The sequence below is a fragment of the Zeus faber genome, assembly GCF_960531495.2.
Source record: "Zeus faber genome assembly, chromosome: 17".
Lineage (NCBI taxonomy): Eukaryota > Metazoa > Chordata > Actinopteri > Zeiformes > Zeidae > Zeus > Zeus faber.
This window is the reverse complement of record NC_137204.1, coordinates 11,630,413-11,651,603: the sequence shown is the minus strand read 5'-3', so window position 1 is coordinate 11,651,603 and position 21,191 is coordinate 11,630,413. Positions and strand designations below refer to the sequence as shown.

At 40.7% G+C, this 21,191-nt stretch overlaps 2 protein-coding genes across 2 annotated transcripts; one reads left to right on the top strand and one right to left on the bottom strand.

Moving 5' to 3' along the window:
• Positions 1 to 1,603: 1,603 nt before the first annotated feature.
• Positions 1,604 to 11,658, bottom strand: dmtn (dematin actin binding protein; the record flags this gene model as incomplete). The annotated part of the gene is made up of 15 exons (XM_080017597.1): positions 1,604 to 1,717; positions 1,810 to 1,890; positions 2,474 to 2,539; positions 2,937 to 2,944; positions 3,185 to 3,230; positions 3,483 to 3,532; positions 3,624 to 3,729; positions 3,848 to 3,942; positions 4,073 to 4,204; positions 4,614 to 4,658; positions 4,741 to 4,849; positions 11,073 to 11,117; positions 11,216 to 11,359; positions 11,476 to 11,556; positions 11,650 to 11,658. 15 exons carry the CDS (start codon positions 11,656 to 11,658, stop codon positions 1,604 to 1,606), a joined length of 1,131 nt encoding a protein of 376 aa, XP_079873723.1.
• A 5,263-nt stretch (positions 11,659 to 16,921) lies between these two features.
• On the top strand, positions 16,922 to 21,072 carry pbdc1 (polysaccharide biosynthesis domain containing 1). Its single transcript, XM_080018179.1, has 6 exons — positions 16,922 to 16,974; positions 17,418 to 17,483; positions 19,664 to 19,723; positions 20,120 to 20,260; positions 20,655 to 20,766; positions 20,854 to 21,072. The coding sequence occupies exons 1-6, from the start codon at positions 16,945 to 16,947 to the stop codon at positions 20,943 to 20,945; spliced, it is 501 nt and encodes a 166-aa protein (XP_079874305.1). The 5' UTR covers positions 16,922 to 16,944; the 3' UTR covers positions 20,946 to 21,072.
• Positions 21,073 to 21,191: the final 119 nt, after the last annotated feature.

The following is a 21,191-nucleotide window of genomic DNA, read 5'->3' as shown; positions in this document are numbered from 1 at the left end:
AGCTGATGGATGCAAATGGGTGGGTTTGAGGTGTCTTATTATTTTTTTATTTTTATTTTTTCTGGGGAGGGGAGTTGCGATTGAGGCCTCATATTTTTTTTTTTTTTCTTCTGACTTCTGTTTCAGACATGGAACATATCTCACAGAATGTACAGAAATGGATAATCAAGATTTTCTCTATAGCTGCAATTGAAAATAATTTTTGTCAAGTACTTGTACTGCGAGGCCTCTCATTTATGTAGATGTTTCACTCCATTCAATAAAAAGCTAAAAAACAACTGCTTTTCTCTCTGTTGTCTTGACTCAGAACTTTCTCCCGCACCTTGTCAGCATATAAAGGGCTTGTGTGGGAGGCATTTCATGTGCAGCTTTACTCAGTGGGAGAGAGGGATGCAGGATTGCCAAGCTGCCCTCTTTTGTGCAGACCATATGTTGCTTAGCAACACAAAGCCTTGAGTTTATTACCTAATTTAAGTGCAACTCGGAGTGATGTGTGCCATTAGCTTCTCATGTGAAATCATAATCTTGAATCTACTTGAAAGACTATTTAAGAATGGATGAAATGTTTCTGGAAGAATCGTTGCACTTTTTGGTTGTTATTGACAATATACCAACACAAGTCAGTCCATAGGTATTTTAAGTTTTTATTTGGTTTGGTCCTATATTGTACAATAGAAGCCAGATGTTATGTGATGGCATTAGCAGAAATTAAGCAAAGTGCACCAAAACATGATAGATGACGAGTAGTGAACATCTGCTGATATGCCATAGACACATTGTCATTTGATATGTTCCTCAACCCCAATACAAGATCCAAGCACACACCATTATTGATAATTACCACTTGCTTTCTTTGCAATACCCTTTTATTTATAAATGTTGCAATTTCAATAAGGCATGTTTTAAAAGCCAGTGCAGCACTGGGTGCTTTGAAAATGACAAAAACAAATCTGTACAGCAATCATTCTTCATGATAATAATAATAAAAATTAAATAATAGCTAGCCAACAGGGTACTTATGTGGAGTAGAGTAAAAAGTCATAAGATAAATATTGTTTAAATCTCATTCAGTCAGTGGCAACTAATTCCTAACTCTCAGCATGATTCGTTATTGGATATCATTACAGTCTATCCTACAATTGAATGGATTAATTAACATGATGGTGGTCTCGGGTCGGGTTGAACCGCATTCATTCAGGTAAAGGTCCAAATCACCATAATATTAACATTATATATGATATATGGGTAGACACAACATACATTGAGAATGAGCATTTGACATTTATGAGAAACGGTGATTATAAGTGCAGCGGAATAATGCGTGGGAGAGCACATCTCCACTTGGAATGACTATCAGTGAATCCTCAGTGCATCAGTTCAGATTAGTAAGAGTCGGGGTCAGAGGTTAGTCAGCGCCCACCTTAAGTATACTCTTGAAGAGGTATAATAAGCCGGGTTGGAGTGGACTGGTATAGAACATTATGGCAGATACTATACTACTATCGTTGTTCCGTGACTGTTTTGGTCAGGATCCCGTCTCCCGTTTTTTTTTTTCCGACCGAGCGGCGATTGAACGTTCGAGGGGCGAGCTGGATCTCCCCGGTCAGAACAGGGAAACTCTCTTCTTTAGTTCATTTCGTTTCCAAAGCGACAGGCGGTCAAACTCAGCGATCTGCATTCCGAACAACCGCTGGAACTCCTCGGGAGCCACGTGCCTCTGCGGGGAGAGATCAGAGCGGTTGATGAGCCGACCCCGGGTTCGTGGCCCTCGAAGACGTACGGGGAAAAAAAGAGGCTGGCGATACAAACCTCCAGTCGAGTGCGGTCGACGCCCGGTGGTAGCTTACAGCGCCCTCTGTGGGTCACAATAAGAGCTTCATAGGGATAGACCTAGAGGGTGAAAATGTACAGAAAACGCAACATTATTTTTGAATTGATCGTTCTAGTTTTGTCGTATGTTCCCTATTTTTTGGTTCTTTTTTGGTTATTTTTCTCAGCTATTCTACTTCTCCCAAAAACATTTGAGCGCTTACTCCATAAAAATCTGGAATCTGGGCCCAGAAACAAAGTAATTTTTGATACAAACCTGATATAAAATCTATGAAGAACAGATGAACTATGAAGAGGTGGAAAAATTCTTTACAAATCATAAAAAAAAATTATATTCAATATACACCATTATTCCAAATTGTGTTTGATTCGATTATTTGATGACATTGATTTATGTCTGATGTTACATGAACAGCAAAGAGGAATGTTTCTGCGATGAATGATCACCGCGTGATACTCACGTAGGCAAGGAGGGACGTTAAAACAAAGAACTGCGAGTGAGTGCGGCATTTAATACGCCTTCTTCTGAGTCTGAGTCTTCCATCTGTGAGTGCTGCATTTTAGCTCAAATTGAGTTTGTTTGTATATGTGAAGACCTTAGAACAGCGTTTGAAAACCGTGTGAAGTCCGTGGCATCCTTCACCTTTTGCTCCAGAATACTAGGCAGTGAGTTCCCTCTATCCATTCGTTCCCTTCGTGCCTCTCCATTCTGAAAACACACACACACACACACACACACACACAGGAAAAGAGTGAAATCGATACTATATGATGCATCTCAATGATATGTTATAGAAACTCTTAAAATGACACACATGCCTATCTTAATATTGAGCCGCAACTGCAAGTAGCACCATCCAGGAATTAACGGAAGGAATATATGGCCAACCAGCGCCGTTCGGTGATTTCATGCAAACGGAATAGGACGACAAGGTTTTGGGTTGGGTTATTCGACAAAAACAAACAAAAAAACAACTCAAACGGAAAGCCATCGCAAACGTACAACTGTTAAACACGAGCGACGTTAGACTAATGGATGATGCCGACCCGTGCGCATGCCACCGGCACCAGGTTAAGCAGAGGCCTAGCGAGCTTAGCGAGCCTACCTGAGCGGCTGCAAAGTGCGGGAGAGAGGAAAAAGAGAAGGTGGTGAGATCTGGAGTGTCATAAAAAATATATCCTATACCATATATATATATATATATATATATATATATATATCGTATACAGTACACACACACACACACACACACACATATATATCTGCCTTATAAGACCTTTTTTTCTCCATTATAGTTTTATAACGTGGTATCTACCTTATCTAAACATAGACTAAACCTTGGAAAAAACATACCTTGTGGTCCCTTATCTCCATCCATGGAAAACTCTGCAGACTGCATCTGCGTAAAAAATACAATAATAATTAACTTGCCTTCAAATTAAGATATGGTATCTGGTATATATATTCACACAGTAACAGATACTTGATTATTATTATTATTATTATTATTATTATTTACAGTATATATTATTGGTATGTTCAGATTCTTTAAATAGTGAAATTATCAGCTAATATTGCACATAATTCATACGGTCTATTACCCTGAATTCACTATTTTTTTCATAACTAATTGAACAGGAAATGCCCTTACCCTTGTCAGGCCTGAACGGGAGGGGGATTTCGATGCACTAGCAGAGATACCTGGCGGGCAGAAACCACCACTTTAAACTCAGACCAATATTCAAGTCATCGTGCACATTTTGGACGGTGGGAATATGAAGCTCGGCCTCACTGGCGTGCATGTGCGTTCTGTCCGGCAGCGACTGCGTCTTCCTGCGGAAATGAACGGCCTTCTCCTTCTCCTCCTTGAGGATCAGGCGGCCCAGGTTGGACTTGATCTGCAGTCAGAAAAAAAACAAACAAAAAAAAAAAAAAAAAAAAAAAAGCGAAATCGTTTCATACTTCACTTCCGCCGCGGGTCGCTCACCGTTAGACCACGCTAGTGCGTCTTCACACCTTCTCAAGCTCCTGCTCCTGCACCGTCTTGGCCTCCTCCGTCAGGTCCTCAAACTCGTCCTCCTCTTCCAACTTCTTCTTCTTCCATTCAATCTCTGTTTGACAGCGGGTGACAAAGGTTTACGCAACGAGGAAAAAAAACGAAAAACATACATATTCTCTCTCTTCTCCTGTGTGTGTGTGTGTGTGTGTGTGTGTGTGTGTGTGTGTGTTTGTATGAGTTACCCATGGCAGCTAGTGAGGGAGGGCAGGGCCAGTAGTCGGTCTCTATCTTGGACGGCAGGTTGGGGTCGGGCCGCTGGGCCGCTGGGAACTTGGACGACTCGATGATGCTCCCTTCCACGTGTTTACCGCCGTCTGCAACGAAATCCGTTTGTTCGGCCGAGTACATTCTCATACACGAGAAATTTGTGGTGGTGAAGATTGGTGCATTGCAAGTGCAGACAATTGGCATAAACAAGCTCAACATGCTGAAAAAATCAAATAAAATGGCCAAAAGTACAAAAATAGCCAAATACAAAAACAAACAAAGCAAAATAAGCAGAATATACAAAAGGCAATTCTATGCATATGAAGAGCTGAATTTAAAGCCTAAAGCAAAGGTCAGGCTGTGTTAAAAGTGACTGGTGGCTCGTTCGTACAGGAATAAATAAATATGAATACAATACAATAATAGGGGGGTGAATGACAATGAATGAGTAGGTATATGTTGTCACTATGTTATTACAATGTTATTACAATGCCATTTCCGTTAGAGGGACTCTACCTTGTTTATAGATGGGCGGTTTCATATATATGTTGGCGCCATTATCTGAAATACAGAACAACAATGAGTGCAATCTCAATCTAGAACGAAGATAATAAAGAAAAATAGTGTGTGCGCTTGTGTTTACCTGGTCTGTGGAAATGCTGTAGGCTGACGCTAATTTTGCGTCCAGGTTGGAGTTGAAGCATGGAACCTCCCGGAGAACCGCTCTCGCTGCCCGCTCTGCGTGGCTTCAGCTGAGACACAGAGAATAACAGCGTTAGATATTTGTTCAAATAGACGACTATTATTATTATTATTATTATTATTATTATTTTTCTTTTCAATAACACGTCATTAAATGAAATTGTGGGTGAGTGAGTGAGTGATTAAGTGAGTGAGTGAGTGAGTGAGTGAGTGAGTGAGCAACTAAGTAAGTAAGTAAGTAGGTAAGTAAATAAGTTTGTAAGTTAGTTAGTTACGCATGCAAGAAAGCAAGCAAGCTATCTATACATAGAAATAATATCTTCAAATTGTTGTATATCACTTGTGTTCTCATCATATAATTAAAATCAACAATTTGTGATATATATGACATTGAAAATTAGCCATGATGAGATGATACAAGCTGAGACCTTAAGTATTTTGGTGTTTTATTTGAAAACAGAAGTTTTAGTTGGGTATCACACTTGCATAACCATGTATTTCAATGTAATTTAACAAGGGATTTAAAACAAGAAATGTCTACATTAGTTATCATGCAAAATGACCTATGATCATAGCAAAATCTTCTATATCATCTGGCCCTACCTTGAAATAATGTCCTGAGACAATCACATGAGTGATTACATTGAGACTGACCTTGTACAGGACGTTTATTTGAAATGTACTTGATTTTGAAATGGTAAAAATAATAATATACCATATTTGTATTTATATCCAGGCAATACTTGCATCCTTACTGGCACTTGTGCCCTGCCATAACCTTTTTTATGTTCTCTTTCTTTGTAAAGAGCACATCTTGTTTATTATAAGTGTATTGTATGTGTATTTTGCTTTCTGTTAAACTTCTAGACTGAAACTTTTTACTAAGCAAGCAAGCTAGCTTGCTCGTTAGTTAGTCAGTTATTTTTTTAAGAAAGTAAAGTATCTAAGTACTTTTATAGCGAGTAACATTAATTTAGTTCCGCGAGTGTGAACGCCTCCCTAGCCAACGAACTGAACTTCTTTTATGCGCGTTTTGAGGCTGGCAACAACACCGCTTCCTCGCCGGCTAATTGGAGTTACACCGCTGGGATGAGCGTGCACTCTCAGCGTCTGAGCATGACGTCAGGAGGGCTCTGATGCGTGTGAACACCAGGAAAGCTGTAGGCTCAGGTGGCATATCTGGGCGAGAACAGAAGACCTGTGCTAGCCAGCTAGCTAGTGCTCACTAGGATATTCAAAGCCTCCCTGGCCGAGTCAGTGGTCACGTCCTACTCTAAGAGGTCCACCATCATCCCTGTGCCGAAGATCGCCTCTCCAGCCTGCCTGAATGACTACCGTCCGGTGGCCCTCACCTCGGTGGTCATGCAGTGTTTCGAGAGGCTGATTAAGGATTACATCTGCGCCTCCCTCCCCGCACCATTGGCCCACTGCAGTTTGCGTACCGGCCGGACAGATCCACAAGCTCACGCACATTGATGGCCGGAAGGGGGGCTGTGTGAGATTGCGGTTCATTGACTACAGTTCAGCTTTCAATACCACAGTCCCCACCAGACTGGCTGTCAAGCTGCGGGAGCTAGGACTGAACGCTCCGCTGTGTGCCTGGATCCTGGACTTCCTCTCAGCCCGGCCCCAGGTGGTTAGGGTGGGGGGGCACATGTCCAGCTCCCTCAGCCTGAACACAGGATCCCCCCAGGGCTGCGTCCTCAGCCCCAGCGTGCCCGCTGCGAGCGTGGCGTCTCAGCATCAAGCAATCCCATTCTACATCACCGTTCTCAGTCTCGTTGCCTCAGTCTGTCAGTATTCACTATACTAATGTTCACAATGGCCACGCCCCCTTACCGTGAAATAACACGGGTCCTCGCTTATCGACCAATTCACTTAATGACCTGGTTGTAGGAACGGAATTCGGTCGTTAAGTGAGGAGTACCTGTATTATGTTTTTACTCTTATTTTATTATATTTGCTAAATGATTAAGTTTTAGGAATCAGTTAGTTAGTTAATTAGTTAGCTATTCTGTCAGTTAGTACTTATTCTGCATAGTCTCCGGGTGCGTTGCAATGACATTTCACTGCATATATGTATGCTTGTATGTACTGTATATGTATGTGATAAATAAACATCTTGAATCTTGATTAGCATATGATGAGTGCTAAGTGCTACTGATTTTTAATTTTTCATTTTGTATAGTCTAGGTCAGATTGCTTATATATGGTTACTAATGTGGGACTAGTAAATGTGAATTAGTAAGTGAATAAGAAAGTAAGTTAGTACAGATGTTTGTAAGTGAGTGAATGAGTGAGTGAGTGAGTGAGTGAGCGAGTAAGTGCGTGAGTGAGTGAGTGAGTGAGTGGGTGAGTGACTTAGTATGTCAGTAAGTAAGTAAGTAAGTAAATTAGTTCGTTATTTAGTTAGTTGGTTAGTTATTTAGTTAGTTAGTTGGCTGGTTAGTTAGTTAGTTAGTTAGTTAGTTAGTTAGTTAGTCAGTCAGTCGGTCAGTCAGTCAGTCAGTCAGTCAGTCCGTCCGTCTGTCAGTTAGTTAGTTAGTTTGTTCGTGTATTAGTTCTTTGGTTACTTACTTACTTTGTTTGTTAGTAACTAAGTATTTCAGTAGGTAAGTATGCAAGTAAGTAAGTAATTTGTTAGTTAGTTATTAAGTAAGTAAGTAAATAACTGAATAAGTTAAGTAAGTAAGTAAACCAGTAAGTAATTTGTTAATTAGTTATTAAGAAACTAAGAATGTCAGTAAGTAAGTAAGTAAGTAAGTAAGTAAGTAAGAGGTAAGTAGGTAACCGAGTAAGTAACAAGTTAGTTAGTTAGTTAGTTAGTTAGTTAGTTAGTTTGTTAGTTAGTTCCGTAAGTAAGTTCGTTTGTGTGTTAGTTAATTATTAAGTAACTAAGTATGGCATTAAATAAGTACGTAAGCAAGCAAGTAAGTAAGTAAGTAAGTAAGTAAGTAAGTAGGTTAGTAAGTAAGTAGCTTGGTTGGTTGGTTGGTTGGTTGGTTGGTTGGTTGGTTGTTTGGTTGTTTGGTTGTTTGGTTAGTTAGTTAGTTAGTTAGTTAGTTAGCTAGCTAGTTAGTTAGTTAGTTAGTTAGTTAGTTAGTTAGTTAGTTAGTTAGTTAGTTAGTTAGTTAGTTAGTTAGTTAGTTAGTTAGTTAGTTAGTTAATAATTATGTCAGTAAGTAAGTAAAAAAGTAAGTTAGTAAGTAAGTAAGTAAGTAAGTAAGTAAGTAAGTAAGTAAGTAAGTGAGTTGGTTGGTTGGTTGATTAGTTGGTTAGTTTATAAGTAAGTAAATAAGTACTTAAGTACTTTGATATTGAGTAATGTTAAGTTAGTTTCCGATTAGCACCTCACTCCGTGTGAGGTTAGTTTATTGAGAGATGTCATTTTTGTTTTTATTTTCCTCCTTTTCTTTTTATTTATAATTATCCATGAATGAATATCTATGAATTTGAGATTAAGTTTATTTCTTGTAATTGCAGAGGGTTGGATACAAAAAAAAGGTAAAGAAGGTGGTGGGGAGGTTAAAAAGTATTAATTCCCAAATATTTTTTCTTCAATAAACCTTTCATTAGATGAAGACATTAGGATTAGGAGGAGGTGGCAGGGTAAGGTATTGTCAGCGCCCTTTAGTCAAGCAATTCAAACGACTCAAGGTCAATATATAATAGCAGGAGATTTAAATTATACATTAGACCCCAGTAAAGATACATAGATAACAAAAGCAGAGGAATAATACATACATTTATTAAGACGCTAAATCTAAGGGATGCATGGAGAGATAGAAACACTTAAGTATTTTTCTATTCATGTTCTTCTAATACACAAAAATCGTACTCATGAATTGATTACGTTTTAGTCTCTGCAGGTCTGATGTCTAGAATCAGACCTGATCTGATACAAGATCATTTGTTTTAGAACTTCTACATCTAAAACATCGAAAGAAAAACTAACAATGTTGGAGTCAAAAATGAAGAGATCAAATATCTCTTGGAGATAAAATATGATCAAAATCCCTATTCTAAATTAAACCAAAAAAGCTATCACCATCCACAAAAAAGAAAATGACGATACCATCATAGACCCTATTAAAATTAACAGGGCATTTGGAGAGTATAATGAAAAACTGTAGTTAGGAAAGAGATAGGGAACTATTAGACCAAAGTCTATTTCTAAATAATCTTAATAACCCTAACCCTTCGAGGACATCTCTGTGGCAATAGCGTGAAATCTGGGAAAGCTGCAGGACCAAACAGCCTGCCCACTGATATTTATAAGAAATTTTAACAAAATTTAAGACACCTCCTTGAGAGGAGCTTGGATCATATTTCTTCCTAAATCCGGAAAGTCAAACGATAAATGTAAAAATCTGAGACCGAGTCTTTTAAACTCGGATTTGAAAATACTCTCCAAAAACCTAGCAAAAAGATTCGAGAATCTTCTCCCAGGAATTATAAATGGAGACCAAAATGGTTTAATTGTGGGCCATAAGGGATTTCACAATATAAGAAGGGTTTTAAACATCTTACATGTCCAGAGAGAGGTAGCAGATAGCTTTCCTGTCATTTCCTGCAGAAAAAGCTAGATTTTTTTTGTAATTGTGTGAAACTTTTATATACAGAGCCATATGCAGAGATAGTTACTAACAACAATCTATCCAAACCAATAAATACAAATACAAATACAATAGAGGGTGTAGACAGGGTTGTCCATTATCACCTCTCCTATTTACGATTGCAATCGATTATATGCTGTAGGCCAACATCGTATAGCTCTCTATGCATACGACATTTTTTAATAAATTGGGTGAATCTGTTCCAGCTCTAATGGATCTCAATGAAAGATTTGGTAATATCTCCGATTACAAATTCGGATGAGAAGGATAACCCACCCAGTCATGTTGGTCACTTCAAAACAGTTAACAGTTTTACTTACTTAGGAATACAAATTACTTACAGGTTAGAAGAAGTCGTACAAGCCAATTATACTCCTGTTATAACATCTATTGATGAGTCAGTTGATAGATGGTCATCACTTCCAATCTCCCCAAAAGATACAGTTAATATACTGAAAATGAATACTCTCCCCAAGCTATTTCAAACCTACTCTCAAACCATCTCTTTCAAAATATCCCCTTGCCCCAAACCTCCCCCAAACTTTGTTTCTCGACTGAAGAAATGATTCAATCATTTTATGTGGAAAAATAGACACCCCAGACTTTTTTGGTCCCTTCTGTATTTAGCTTATGACAGAGGAGGGCTACAATGCCAAAACTTGTTGTGGCATGACTGGGCAACTCAAGTTAGAACTACAAGATTTTAGTACTCAACAGAAAACGCACCAGCACTGAAAGACATTGAGTCTGACTCTGTAAAGCTCCAGCTGCCAGCAGACTGGAGCTGGTAATCCTAAAAACCTTAAAAAGAGAACATTGAATGCTATAGTGGGAAACATGATTGCTTTCTTAAGAAAACTCAGTGCTGTGATGCAGTATCAATAACGTTTGAAAATTGGAGATTTGTACGATTTTGATGGTTGGACAACCCAGCACTATTTTCTGAAAATGACTCAGAAAAGCCCACTTCTCTTCAATTGACCTCGACATCCCATACATTTTCTAAATGTTCTAGGTGCTATTCTGTGTCGAGAGGCTGTGGCTGTGTTTATCCTAGAGGTCACAATAGGTCATTTTATACAGTAAGCTGAAGTTTTAAAAAGAAATGCTGTCATCATATCGAAATGGTTACTGTGAGGCCATATTTCATCGAACACAAAAGCAATTTGGCTCTTTGGATTCACAAGAGTCAGCTTTGTAGTCATACCCAAGTTCTACGATTTCAAGACTGTTTGGGCATCGCAGTGCGCAGAAATAGGGAAAAGAAAAAAAGTATATAAATATAAATAACATATTTTCACCGCATTCAGAAAACAGTGTATTTAGGACCATGAAGCCAACATACCCTGTGTAGCTGACATACTGTATGTCAGGCATGGCTGTAAAGGTGAGACTCTTGCAGGTTCTAATGAGCCAATTTCATTCAGATATCTTGATGTAAGAGGTTGTGACCCCTTTGAAAATGGTCATGCCCATTTACTTTTGTCAAAAAAGATCTAAGGCTTTGGAGCTGTGTTACACCCGCTTTTCGGTTTAAGAAATTAGCTTGGGAGAACTCGTCACTCGGACTGAGCCGTGGACCTACCGGCGGGTCTTGGGCTTAACAGGAGTGCAATTATTTAAGACATATTCATCGATCACAACAACTTGGTTTTACCTTGGGAGATGTGGAGGGAGATGTGTTGGGAGGAGACAGGGATCTCTGGGGATCAGAAGAGAAACATTACACAAAAAAAAAAACACCTTTCATTAAACAACGCGGAAATGTGCGTGTGCTTGTGTGTGTGTGTGTGTGTGTACCTCTCTGCGTGGTTGGTCCAGGGAGGAGAAGCTGAGGTGAGGCTGGTAGGTCATCAGGTCGGGTCTCTCCACCTGCAGGATGGCTTTATCTCTGGGGATGGCCGCCAGGTCTCTGTAACCCACCACTTGGTCATTCAAACGAGCCTACACACACACACACACAAAGAAAAGAACAGATTCATATCAATAACAAAATAAAAAATGAAGACGTTGATGAAATACATCCATGTGTCATGTTTAGATATGCGTGCATTATTTACTGTGATGCCTGCGGCAGGTGAACCAGGGGCACTAGGACCCCGGGAGGAAGCCAAGCCCACTGGGGTTACCCCTCCCTCCACCTGTGCAGCAAACATCCACAATCAAGAGTTGTACGTCTCAATATAGTACTATGTATTTTATATTCATATTTATTCAGGATTAGTGTCGATTACCTTATGCATGGTTGGAGAAACAACTCGCTCGCGTTTAGGCCAAAATGTTCTAGGGGGGGAAAGTTGTGTGACACAGAGACAGGTGATGGGCATTTTTTTTTAATGGTTTCATAACTCAATCACCAACTGACATTTTCTGAAACAATCTAATAACCTGATTGAAATATGTTTTGTGTAGATAATTATAGCAATCGAGCCTGTCTACCAAATCAATGTTATGAGTGACTCTGTTCAGTTATTAGTTATAAGTGATTAGATAGAGAGGCAAAGAGGGTCTGTTTAAAATTTAGTTGTACACTTGTATGGGGGTGTTCTGTGCTAAAACAGATGGGAGGGGTGGAGCTCTACTAGGGAACCCTGGTCTCCGGGGTAACTGAAGTGGCAGAACAGAACCTTGCAGCCGAAAACAACAACAGGACAACAGAATCCACGAGACCTTGCGCTTGAGAGGATATCCTGTGGCAAACGAACCCGACTTCCTTTACTCAAAGTATTCACGACTTTCCTCAAAAACACGGCTGTTCCTCGACTTTCATCTGCCCCCCCTCCCCATTCCTTGGGCTCAGGCTTCCTCTTCCCCTCAAACGCTGCCACCTCTTACTTTATCAGCCGGCCCAGTCAGGCCGACGCCCCAGCCATGGTTTAACAACTACTGTACCGCTACGGTTACACTCCTCCCTGTGAGATACACTGCTCTCATTGTCTCAGATCTCCTCCTCTGTTTATAATGTAAATACACTCTGAAAAAGCCTAAATAGTGAGTAAAGTAACGGCACAGGCACGATATCAGATTATGTCCATTATATAGAGCTGATTTTCCATTTTCAATTCCAGTATCGCATACTGATTAATGTTCCCTAAAATACTCTTAATTATATAATGTGACCACTTACGGCTTTAGTAAAGTGGGCTTCGTTAAATAATTTGGGATCTGTGTAATTCCTACCCCAGTCTCATAATTGCATAATTAAACTTCAAAACCATCAACACACTTTTCTCTATGGTATCTTGCTACCCAGCCCTATCACAGTATGTGCAAAAGCATAAAAACAATTTTTTGGCCATGAATCAAGTAAGACCTGCCAGTGATCACCGGCCTTTATCTTTATGTCCGAGGGTCCAATGGTAAAAGACACAGAAATACTTTAACATGTACCAAGGCCACGTATATTATATATATATATATATTTTTTTTTTTGTTATTTATATATATATATTTTTTTTTTTATTTAAACTTTATTTCTATTTAATTTTATTTAATTATTCTCCACTTTTCAGACTGTTAAGTTTGTCTTTATTTGTTTGTTTTTTAATGCTAATGGTCTCCAGTGGCACGCACCAAACCTCACCAGAACAAATTCCTCGTATAATAACATGTAAATATACCTGCATAGCAGAATCAAAGTGATCTCTGACTTCTTTTCTGGCAGGTGCAAAAAAAAAAAAATTATAAAATAAAAGTAAAAATAAAAACAAATCATTGTGCATGCCCTTTCGTTTGGCAGCTTTAGCCATGTGCTGGAAGTGACAGTGATCCACCCCTGTGGCCTTACAGCTCTGTGGGGGGGGGGGGGGGGGGGGATAAGTGGAGCATGTGTCCAGCGCTCAATGGGGGGAGGAGAGGTCTGGGCTGAGGAGGGAGCCTTATCACTCAGAGCTTTTAACTGCCACACACACACACACACACACACACACACACACACACACACACACACACACACACACACACACACACACACACACACACACACACACACACACACACACACTATTTGTTTTTGAAACTGTGACAATAAAAAGAATTGGCCTCTATGCAATAATCCAACTTTCATATCTATGTTTCATATCCAGGGCTTCTTTCCTTAGGGGTTTGAGGCAGTTGTTTGAATGAATTAGGTAAGGTTGGTTATCCGAGGGAAGACATCATATATATCACAGAAAGACATCATATATATCACAGAAAGACATCATATATATCACATATATAATTGAAAATGAGCGAGGCAATCTCAGCACCACAAGTGGCGCTATATTATGATGAAGGAGGAGGCCTTCTGGTGGAGGGCTAGTTTCATTTTGTTATGGTTTGGAAATACCACATATTGTCGTAGGCTGCAAAAGAAAATAGTCAGAACGCCAAATATATAGATATATATATATCTATATATATTAATAAAATTAATACACTGTAGGCCACAAGGAGAAACAACGTCAGGAAGTAAAACGGGAGCACACATTCTTTCAATACGCTGCTTTACGCGTTCTACAGCTCCATCGTACGGCGTGGACCTTGAAATACCTTGGACCCCAGTATGTGTCCTGTTTCCATCCCTATCCAGCGGGGGAGCGGACGAGCGCGTTTGCGGCAAAAACAACCGTCGCTGAGCGCATGGCCCCGGGCTCCAACACGACACCAAATAACACCTGATCCTGGAGAACAGCAGGCTAATAATATATAATAATAACAACACACCCGAATGAATAACCTACCTCCCAACGGCGTAGGAAAAAAAACAAAAACAAAACCCCAACGGGTTTAGTTCAGCTCCTCAAACCGCGTTGATATATATTTTATTGACGTATATATACGTTTATATTCATATGATCCGACATCATTCGGGGACCGTCGATGACGCTGCTCTGCCCCCGCGCGCAGGATGGATGGAGCTGGACTGGGCGGGTGGGTGTGGGGGAGTGTGCGGGGTGGGGGAGTGGGCGGGAGGGCGACGTTGGGTGGAGGGGTGCGGTGGTGCGGTGGTGCGTGTTTTTTGGTGAAGTAAAAAAAAAATACAAATAAATAAAAAAGGCGTGTGCGTGGGAGGCGGGGCAGGCGGCCTCAGTCGCAGCAGAGCGAGACAGCCCACTTTCCAGTGGACCGTTCCACTCTCGGGTCTGGATGGGGGGGGGGGGGGGGGGGGGGCAAACTATGCAGCGAAGGCATGACACTGCATTATATTCAGCTTTAAAGTCGTAATGCTGAGGATGATTGGATTTCAACGAGAAGGAAAAAAAAAAAAGTTTCCACATTTGATATTTTATCGTGCCAAACAGCGAGTCGGTAGACTGTCAATGTGGACAAACGTCGATAAGAACAAACAAACAAACGAACAAACAATCAAATAAATGTATTGTTTTACCGCGAATAACCAATTTGAAAAAAAAAAAAGTAAATTCCGTTGGGAGAAAGTATGTTTTCAAGACAAGAAAGAGACTGTCTTCCAGGGACGACTTAGGTCAACCGGGATGTTGAGACGTTTCAAATGTGCTGCTCGAAGTTCACTTGCACGCGGAAGGCCTTTGCAGCGGTTGATCGGTGCAGCGGTCGAGTGAAAGTGTCAGTGTGCAATAGGAATAAATACACTAAAACACAAATACAATACATACATGAGACCGGCGCATGCATGCAAGGCACAATATCATAAATAAAGCTGCAGGCAGCAATACACAGGGTCCATTTTAGTAGTGTTAGTCACATATTACATTTTGCAGATTTTCCCTAATGTGGGATCAAACTACATGAATCCTGACCACAATTTTTTGATTGTCCGTCCACGATATTAATCTTTTATCCTGTGTAGTGTGACGTAACCATTTTCGTAATTTAGGTACGTATTACATTTTGCAGATTTTCCCTAATCCGGGATCAATTCAGCCTGATTCGGACCTGAATTTGTAATGTTGGACAATATTTTAATTATCCAGCCATAATAGTCATCTTTATTCTTTGTCCTTATTTTGTGCAGTGTGGCATAACAGGTGAATTCTGAGACAAAGGGGCAATTATTTGTACGTTATAGCTTTACAAGTTCTCCAGGCTGTCAAGGTTTTGCAAAACACTTTTTTCTATACTGACACGAATTACAACATTTCTAATTCTTCACTCGTAAATGTAAGACCAGTTGAACATATTTAGGTCAAAACCTTCGGTATTCATAAAGTAGGGTGCATTGGGAAATTGGGAGATGACAAAACAGGTCAGATAATTGTTTTATTAAACAGTTGTCCAAAACATCTGGACAAAAAAACTCAAACAAAATATCACAGTATTTATAAAGAGCATGTAATAATTGTGTAATATTAAAATGCCAATTTTAAGTAATTCCAAAAAAAGGGGAAAAAAAGCAATTGACATAAACATTATGTCATATGTAGTCATTTAACACAAAAACACGATGTTCGGAAACCACATTTTTATAAAGACAGCTCGCTTAAATCTTGAATCTTGATATTTGTAATATGTTTATTACAATAACTAGGCCATCTTCACAAAGGAAAATATATAAATGATTCACCTCCATCTTCTGTTTTTACCATTTTTTTTCTAACTTCCATAATATTAGTCACCATAAGAAACTGCCACCCGTCGCTGGGTGGCTGAAGCACCTGTCATTCAGTGAGTCATGTTGTATTTTTACCAGGTAACGGTGCACGACAGACATTGTAATAATCACTGTAACATCCAGGTGAGGCTTCACTGCATCCTTTGTCGTTTCTAGAGTGCCACGCGCAAACGTTCTTGATCTTGTTTTAAAGTACTGCTGTTAAACTGACAGCCGCATGCTGCCTGTTCCTGTGAATCATCCCCATGAAATGAACGTGTTAACACCCGTATATATGTCGGGGGAATCAACAGTTATATTTAACGGCTTCTCATCTCTATTAACTTTTTTTTCATAGGTATCATTTTAATATTTCTTTATTTTTTTTTTTTTTAATGTTTAGCCATCTTTTTTCCCCCCACATTGTGTTTCGTCGGCTTTTTCCCAGTCTTTTTCTTTAGTGTTTTCTTTGAGAACAGTGTGGCTGCCTTCTGTGGCTGGGTGTTTGGACACTTTCTTTCAGCAATAGACCTTTGGTTATTTCTCGGCACCTGGAACAAGAATGAACAAACGTTGTAATTATTTTTAATCACAAACACACTAAATACATGTTATTGTGACGTGGTGCCTCCAAACCAAACCTTGTCATTGTTAGAACTCACCTTGTTGTCTGTGGAAATAGAGCTGCAGCTACAGTGACATGTGTGACATTTGTTGTCGGGTGAGGCAATAATGACGTATTTACTGAAGTTTGACGGGTTCAGTACGGGGCAACAATGACCTGGTGACGTCATTTTAGCGCTCGGGCCTTTATGTGGATAATAATATAATATAAAATATAAAAATATATCGGCAATATATAACCTGTAAATATAAATAAACAAACGGTATTTTTGGCGAACGAAATAGTGTGCTCTCGTCCCAGCCTCGTAGCCCTTTAAAACGTTACGTCACCTAAAGCTGACGTCACGGAGCAATGGCGTCGGACAGCGGTCTTACGTCTCTGGTAAGGGCGCAAAACACAACGTTACAAACAAAAAAAAATATATAGATATGAAGGTGTTATGTGAAGGTGCGCTGAAGGTAAATAACCAGCGGTTCACATGGAACCGAGATAATAAAAAGCAGGTGAGCGTGTGATACGGAAGCGTCGTTACAATGGCGAGACAAACATGTGCGCCCCGCTGGAAGCGCACTGGAGCGGCTCCCCGCCCGCCTTAGCCCGCCTTAGCCCGCCCTAGCCCGCCTTAGCCCGCCCTAGCCCGCCTTAGCCCGCCTGTTGGCCATGTTGACTGACCGCCTACGAAACCACACAATGTGAGGTTTGGATTACACGTGGTAGTCTTGCTGACTAACCATGGCCGCTAACTAGGGGGGAGGATGGTCTCCCGGTTAATGGCGTTGTACAACAGCGAGTCAATGATGTCTCCCATGTTTGTATCTGTACAGGGTGTCGATGGAGCCTCGGCGGCTGCCCACGCCCTGTCCCTTCCGGCGGACGCGTATGGAAACAATGTAAGCGGTTCCTCTCATGCAATTGTTATTCTTCGTGTTTTTTTTTTGTTTTTTGTTGTTGTTGTTGTTGTGTTGTTATTCTCCTGGGCTGGTTCCCGGGCTCAAAACGTCTGGCCCCACGGACGCGGTTGAGGTCTCGTTAGAACCCGGACGCCTCGGACGTCTGGCGCGTCGGGTGTCTTCCGTAACGGTGAGAACCCGCGCGTCGCCGATACGCCCGGGTTCTAAAAACTTCACCACGTCGCTCCGTCGTGGTTGCCCCACGTGGCGTCAAACTGTCAACACTCATAGTCACTACGTCATCATTGCCCGACTCACACACATATATATTTATATAACTATAATTGGTTACAGAAGCCGTTCTGCACTGCAGGAAGTTCTAAGAACCTTTGGAGGAACCGGCCTTTTCTTTTGTGCCCGTGCGGCATCAGGCAACCACGGCTTCCGAGCCACAAGCCTTCCCTTGTCATACCGTGCCCACGGCATAAATGAATGTTGAAAAAGGGTAATGTGTTGTAACCGTCCTCCCGATGGGCAATCTTCGGCCCCCGACAAAAAGCGGGTCGATATCGGGCTGAATTTGCGTGGTCTGGTTGTGTTATTGCAGAAACCTCTGGAAACTGCATCCACAGGTACTCCTGTGTACTCCTACAGGTACTTGACGACTTACGAGAGGCTCTCTGACCAGTCTGTATTGTATGCAGCGTAAAATACCACAGCGTCTCAGCATCAAGCATCTTATCACACATCACCCTTTATATACTATATATACCATATATACCATATACACTATATACACTATATATACACATATACAAGTTACACATTATAGATACTATATATACAGTACACTATATAGACTGTATACATCTCACGGCATATCACTGTTCTCAGTCTCGTTCCCGCAGTCTCAGTATTCTCTACACTGGCGTTCGCAATGGCAACACCCCCTTACCGTGAAATAACACGGGTCCTGCTTATCCACCAAGTCACTTAACGACCTGGTCCTCGCAACAAACTCAGTCGTTAAGTAAGGAGTACCTGTACGTACCTAACGTGACTTTTTTTTTTTACGTTTTATGCTATTCTCCATGGCAAATCCCCTGTATATGGAAATGTCCTCTGCAGAATAAACTACAGAAGAAAATGCATAATTATATACTATGTTGTCAAGTCATAGAACGTTAACATTGCTTACGTATTGTACACTGTTGACTTAAATAATGTCACGTCATTTTAAGCAGCACTATGTAACTTTTTGTATTTTGTCTTTGGTATTTGGCGCCTCTACAGTTTCTGAGTGCAATTTTTACACCGCTGTCGTGAAAGTCTGTCCGGTGTCCGAAAATGTATTTCCCCCGGACAAATTTGAGCCTCATGGGTCACGTTTCAATAACAGTCTTATGGTGCAAACGCAAATATAAAACATATAGTACACCTAGGTTACAGTGCCCCTTGCACGGACCACGCCGCCATGGGTAGGGCCGGGGCCCCCTGCTACCGGTGTAGGTACCAGATGTGCTCGGCCCGGCGGATCTGCTCGCACGCACGAGTCGAGAGGGTGAAACAAACGTGGCACAAAGAATGAATCCCCTTTGTATGAGCATTATTACCGGACATTTTGACAGGCAAGTTTATAATTTATCATTATTTTTATTTTTTTTAGATACATTTTAGCAGGCAAAAATCGTAACGCACTTTTCCTCCCGGTTTCGTACCCGAACATCAGAGTTGCATAGTGCAAGAACCGGGGGTAGGCGCCATCCTCCATATTACAAGTCAGTGTACCATCAAAACTATTTGGAAGCTGTTATTTCAAGGTTAAAAAAAAAAAAAAAAAAGTTACATAGTGTTGCTTTAAAATCATGAAATATTTATTTTTAAAATAATTTTTTTTTCGAAAATAAATGTGTAAAAAAATCAATGTGAAATTATTTGAGTGACTATTTTAATCGGGATTCAGTGTGAAGAACCAGATGGAATTGCATTGTATTGATTGTTAATTGCTGAGCTATGCCTAACCCTAAAGTTCACTGCTAGGGAAAACTATTCACCTGTGATGTGTAAGTCAGCTCTGTGTGTGATGATCTGCCTATACAAAGTGAAAGTACATATAAGAAGTTATTTATTTCATTTTGTTCTTTACTAGCCTTGACATTTTGTCTTCCCCTCATTTCCAGCCCCAGGTGGAGGTCATGTGGGCGATGAAGGCCTACAACCACGCTGAGGTCTACTTCAATGTAAGGTCTTTGCTTGAAAGAGCAACGATCAGGTTTTCTTTTAATGAATCTACAAATTTGGGCTTATGGAGACGATGGTCTGAAGTTCTTTTGGTAAAATGTAGGCGTTTGCGGGTAAAATAGGCCTGGTCGGTGATGTCACAGGTGGGAGTCGTCGTCTCTGGCACAGCAACGCACCTCCGTTGAAATCTAAAATAAAAAATAAAAAAATCGCGGCGATCTCCCCGAATAAGACGAGGCTCTGCGCTGCCGCTGCAGATGTGTTTAAGTTTTTCCGCTTCATAGACATAGGAAATTCTGAAACAAACGGGACACGGGAAGGGATTGGTGGAATTCTTTGGGCGATGGGGAACGCCGCGCTCACCGTCCCAACTCCCGCCCGCTTCTCTCCTCCAGCTCATCTCGTCCGTCGACCCGAAGTACCTGAAGCTGACGAAGGTGGACGATCAAATCTACTCCTCCTTTCGGGAGATGTTCAAGGACTTCGACATCAAGCTGCTGAATCCGGACGATCTCAAGTCCGACGAAGCCAAAACGGTTTGTGCCGACTGTGACTTTTAAAGATACTCTCTGGGTCCACGTGCCAGCGTGACCTCGTATTGATAGCGGTGCGTTTTTAGCATCCAATCCAATACAGACGTCCGATACCGAGAGCTAGATCAAACATGTCGGATATTAAAGAAAAAGCAAAGCCTTCTAGACGTTTCCAATAAAACTGAAATACACTTCTCACGTTCCGGTGGACACAAACAGTACAATTCTACAATATACGCCTCAGTAAAAGTTATTCTATGATTTGGAATTGTTTTTAATTGTGTTTCTTCAGAAAAGGGATTCAAACTGACCAAACTCAATTGTTTGTGTAGTTATTCCTTTCCGTGACATTTACAGCAAGGCAGCGGTTATTCTAACTTCAGCTCTTTCTATGCAGACGTGGCGGCCATTCTGTAACCAGTTCGACGGGGTCATTGAGGATTTCAACTATGGCACTCTGCTTCGCCTAGACTGCGAGAAAGACTACACGGAGGAGAATACGATATTCGGTAGGTTGCCATTGAAAACAAAACACAAAAACTGTCAGTTGAAACTAATGGAATATTTGACCCTGTTTTCCATCTTCTCTCTTTCAGCTACCAGGATCCAGTTTTTTGCCATCGAGATCGCCCGCAACAGAGAGGGTTTCAACAGCTTTGTGTATACAGCCAGTGGTTCCAAAACTTAGCCTCTACTTTAGTGAGAAACCCAATCCTAATTTATCATTATCCAAGGACTCCCAAAAACACAAGTCACGATAATTGCAATTTGTTGTTGCTTAGATTAAAACCCCACATCCTCAAATAGCATCTGTACAGTAGTGTCAGTGTACTATTTGTATACTTCATCCTCATCTTTTTATGTATTGTACATTTTATTTCGTGCCAATCCTAGTTTTTGTGGCGACCACCAGTTGAATGAATGAAAGCCTGTT

What these genes read in the sequence shown, in the direction of transcription:
- pbdc1 (XM_080018179.1), top strand. Translation starts at nt 16,945, where the DNA reads ATGGCGTCGGACAGCGGTCTTACGTCTCTG. An exon ending in CGGACGCGTATGGAAACAAT is followed by an intron (nt 17,484 to 19,663) that starts GTAAGCGGTTCC and finishes CCTCATTTCCAG; the next exon opens with CCCCAGGTGGAGGTCATGTG. An exon ending in AGTCCGACGAAGCCAAAACG is followed by an intron (nt 20,261 to 20,654) that starts GTTTGTGCCGAC and finishes CTTTCTATGCAG; the next exon opens with ACGTGGCGGCCATTCTGTAA.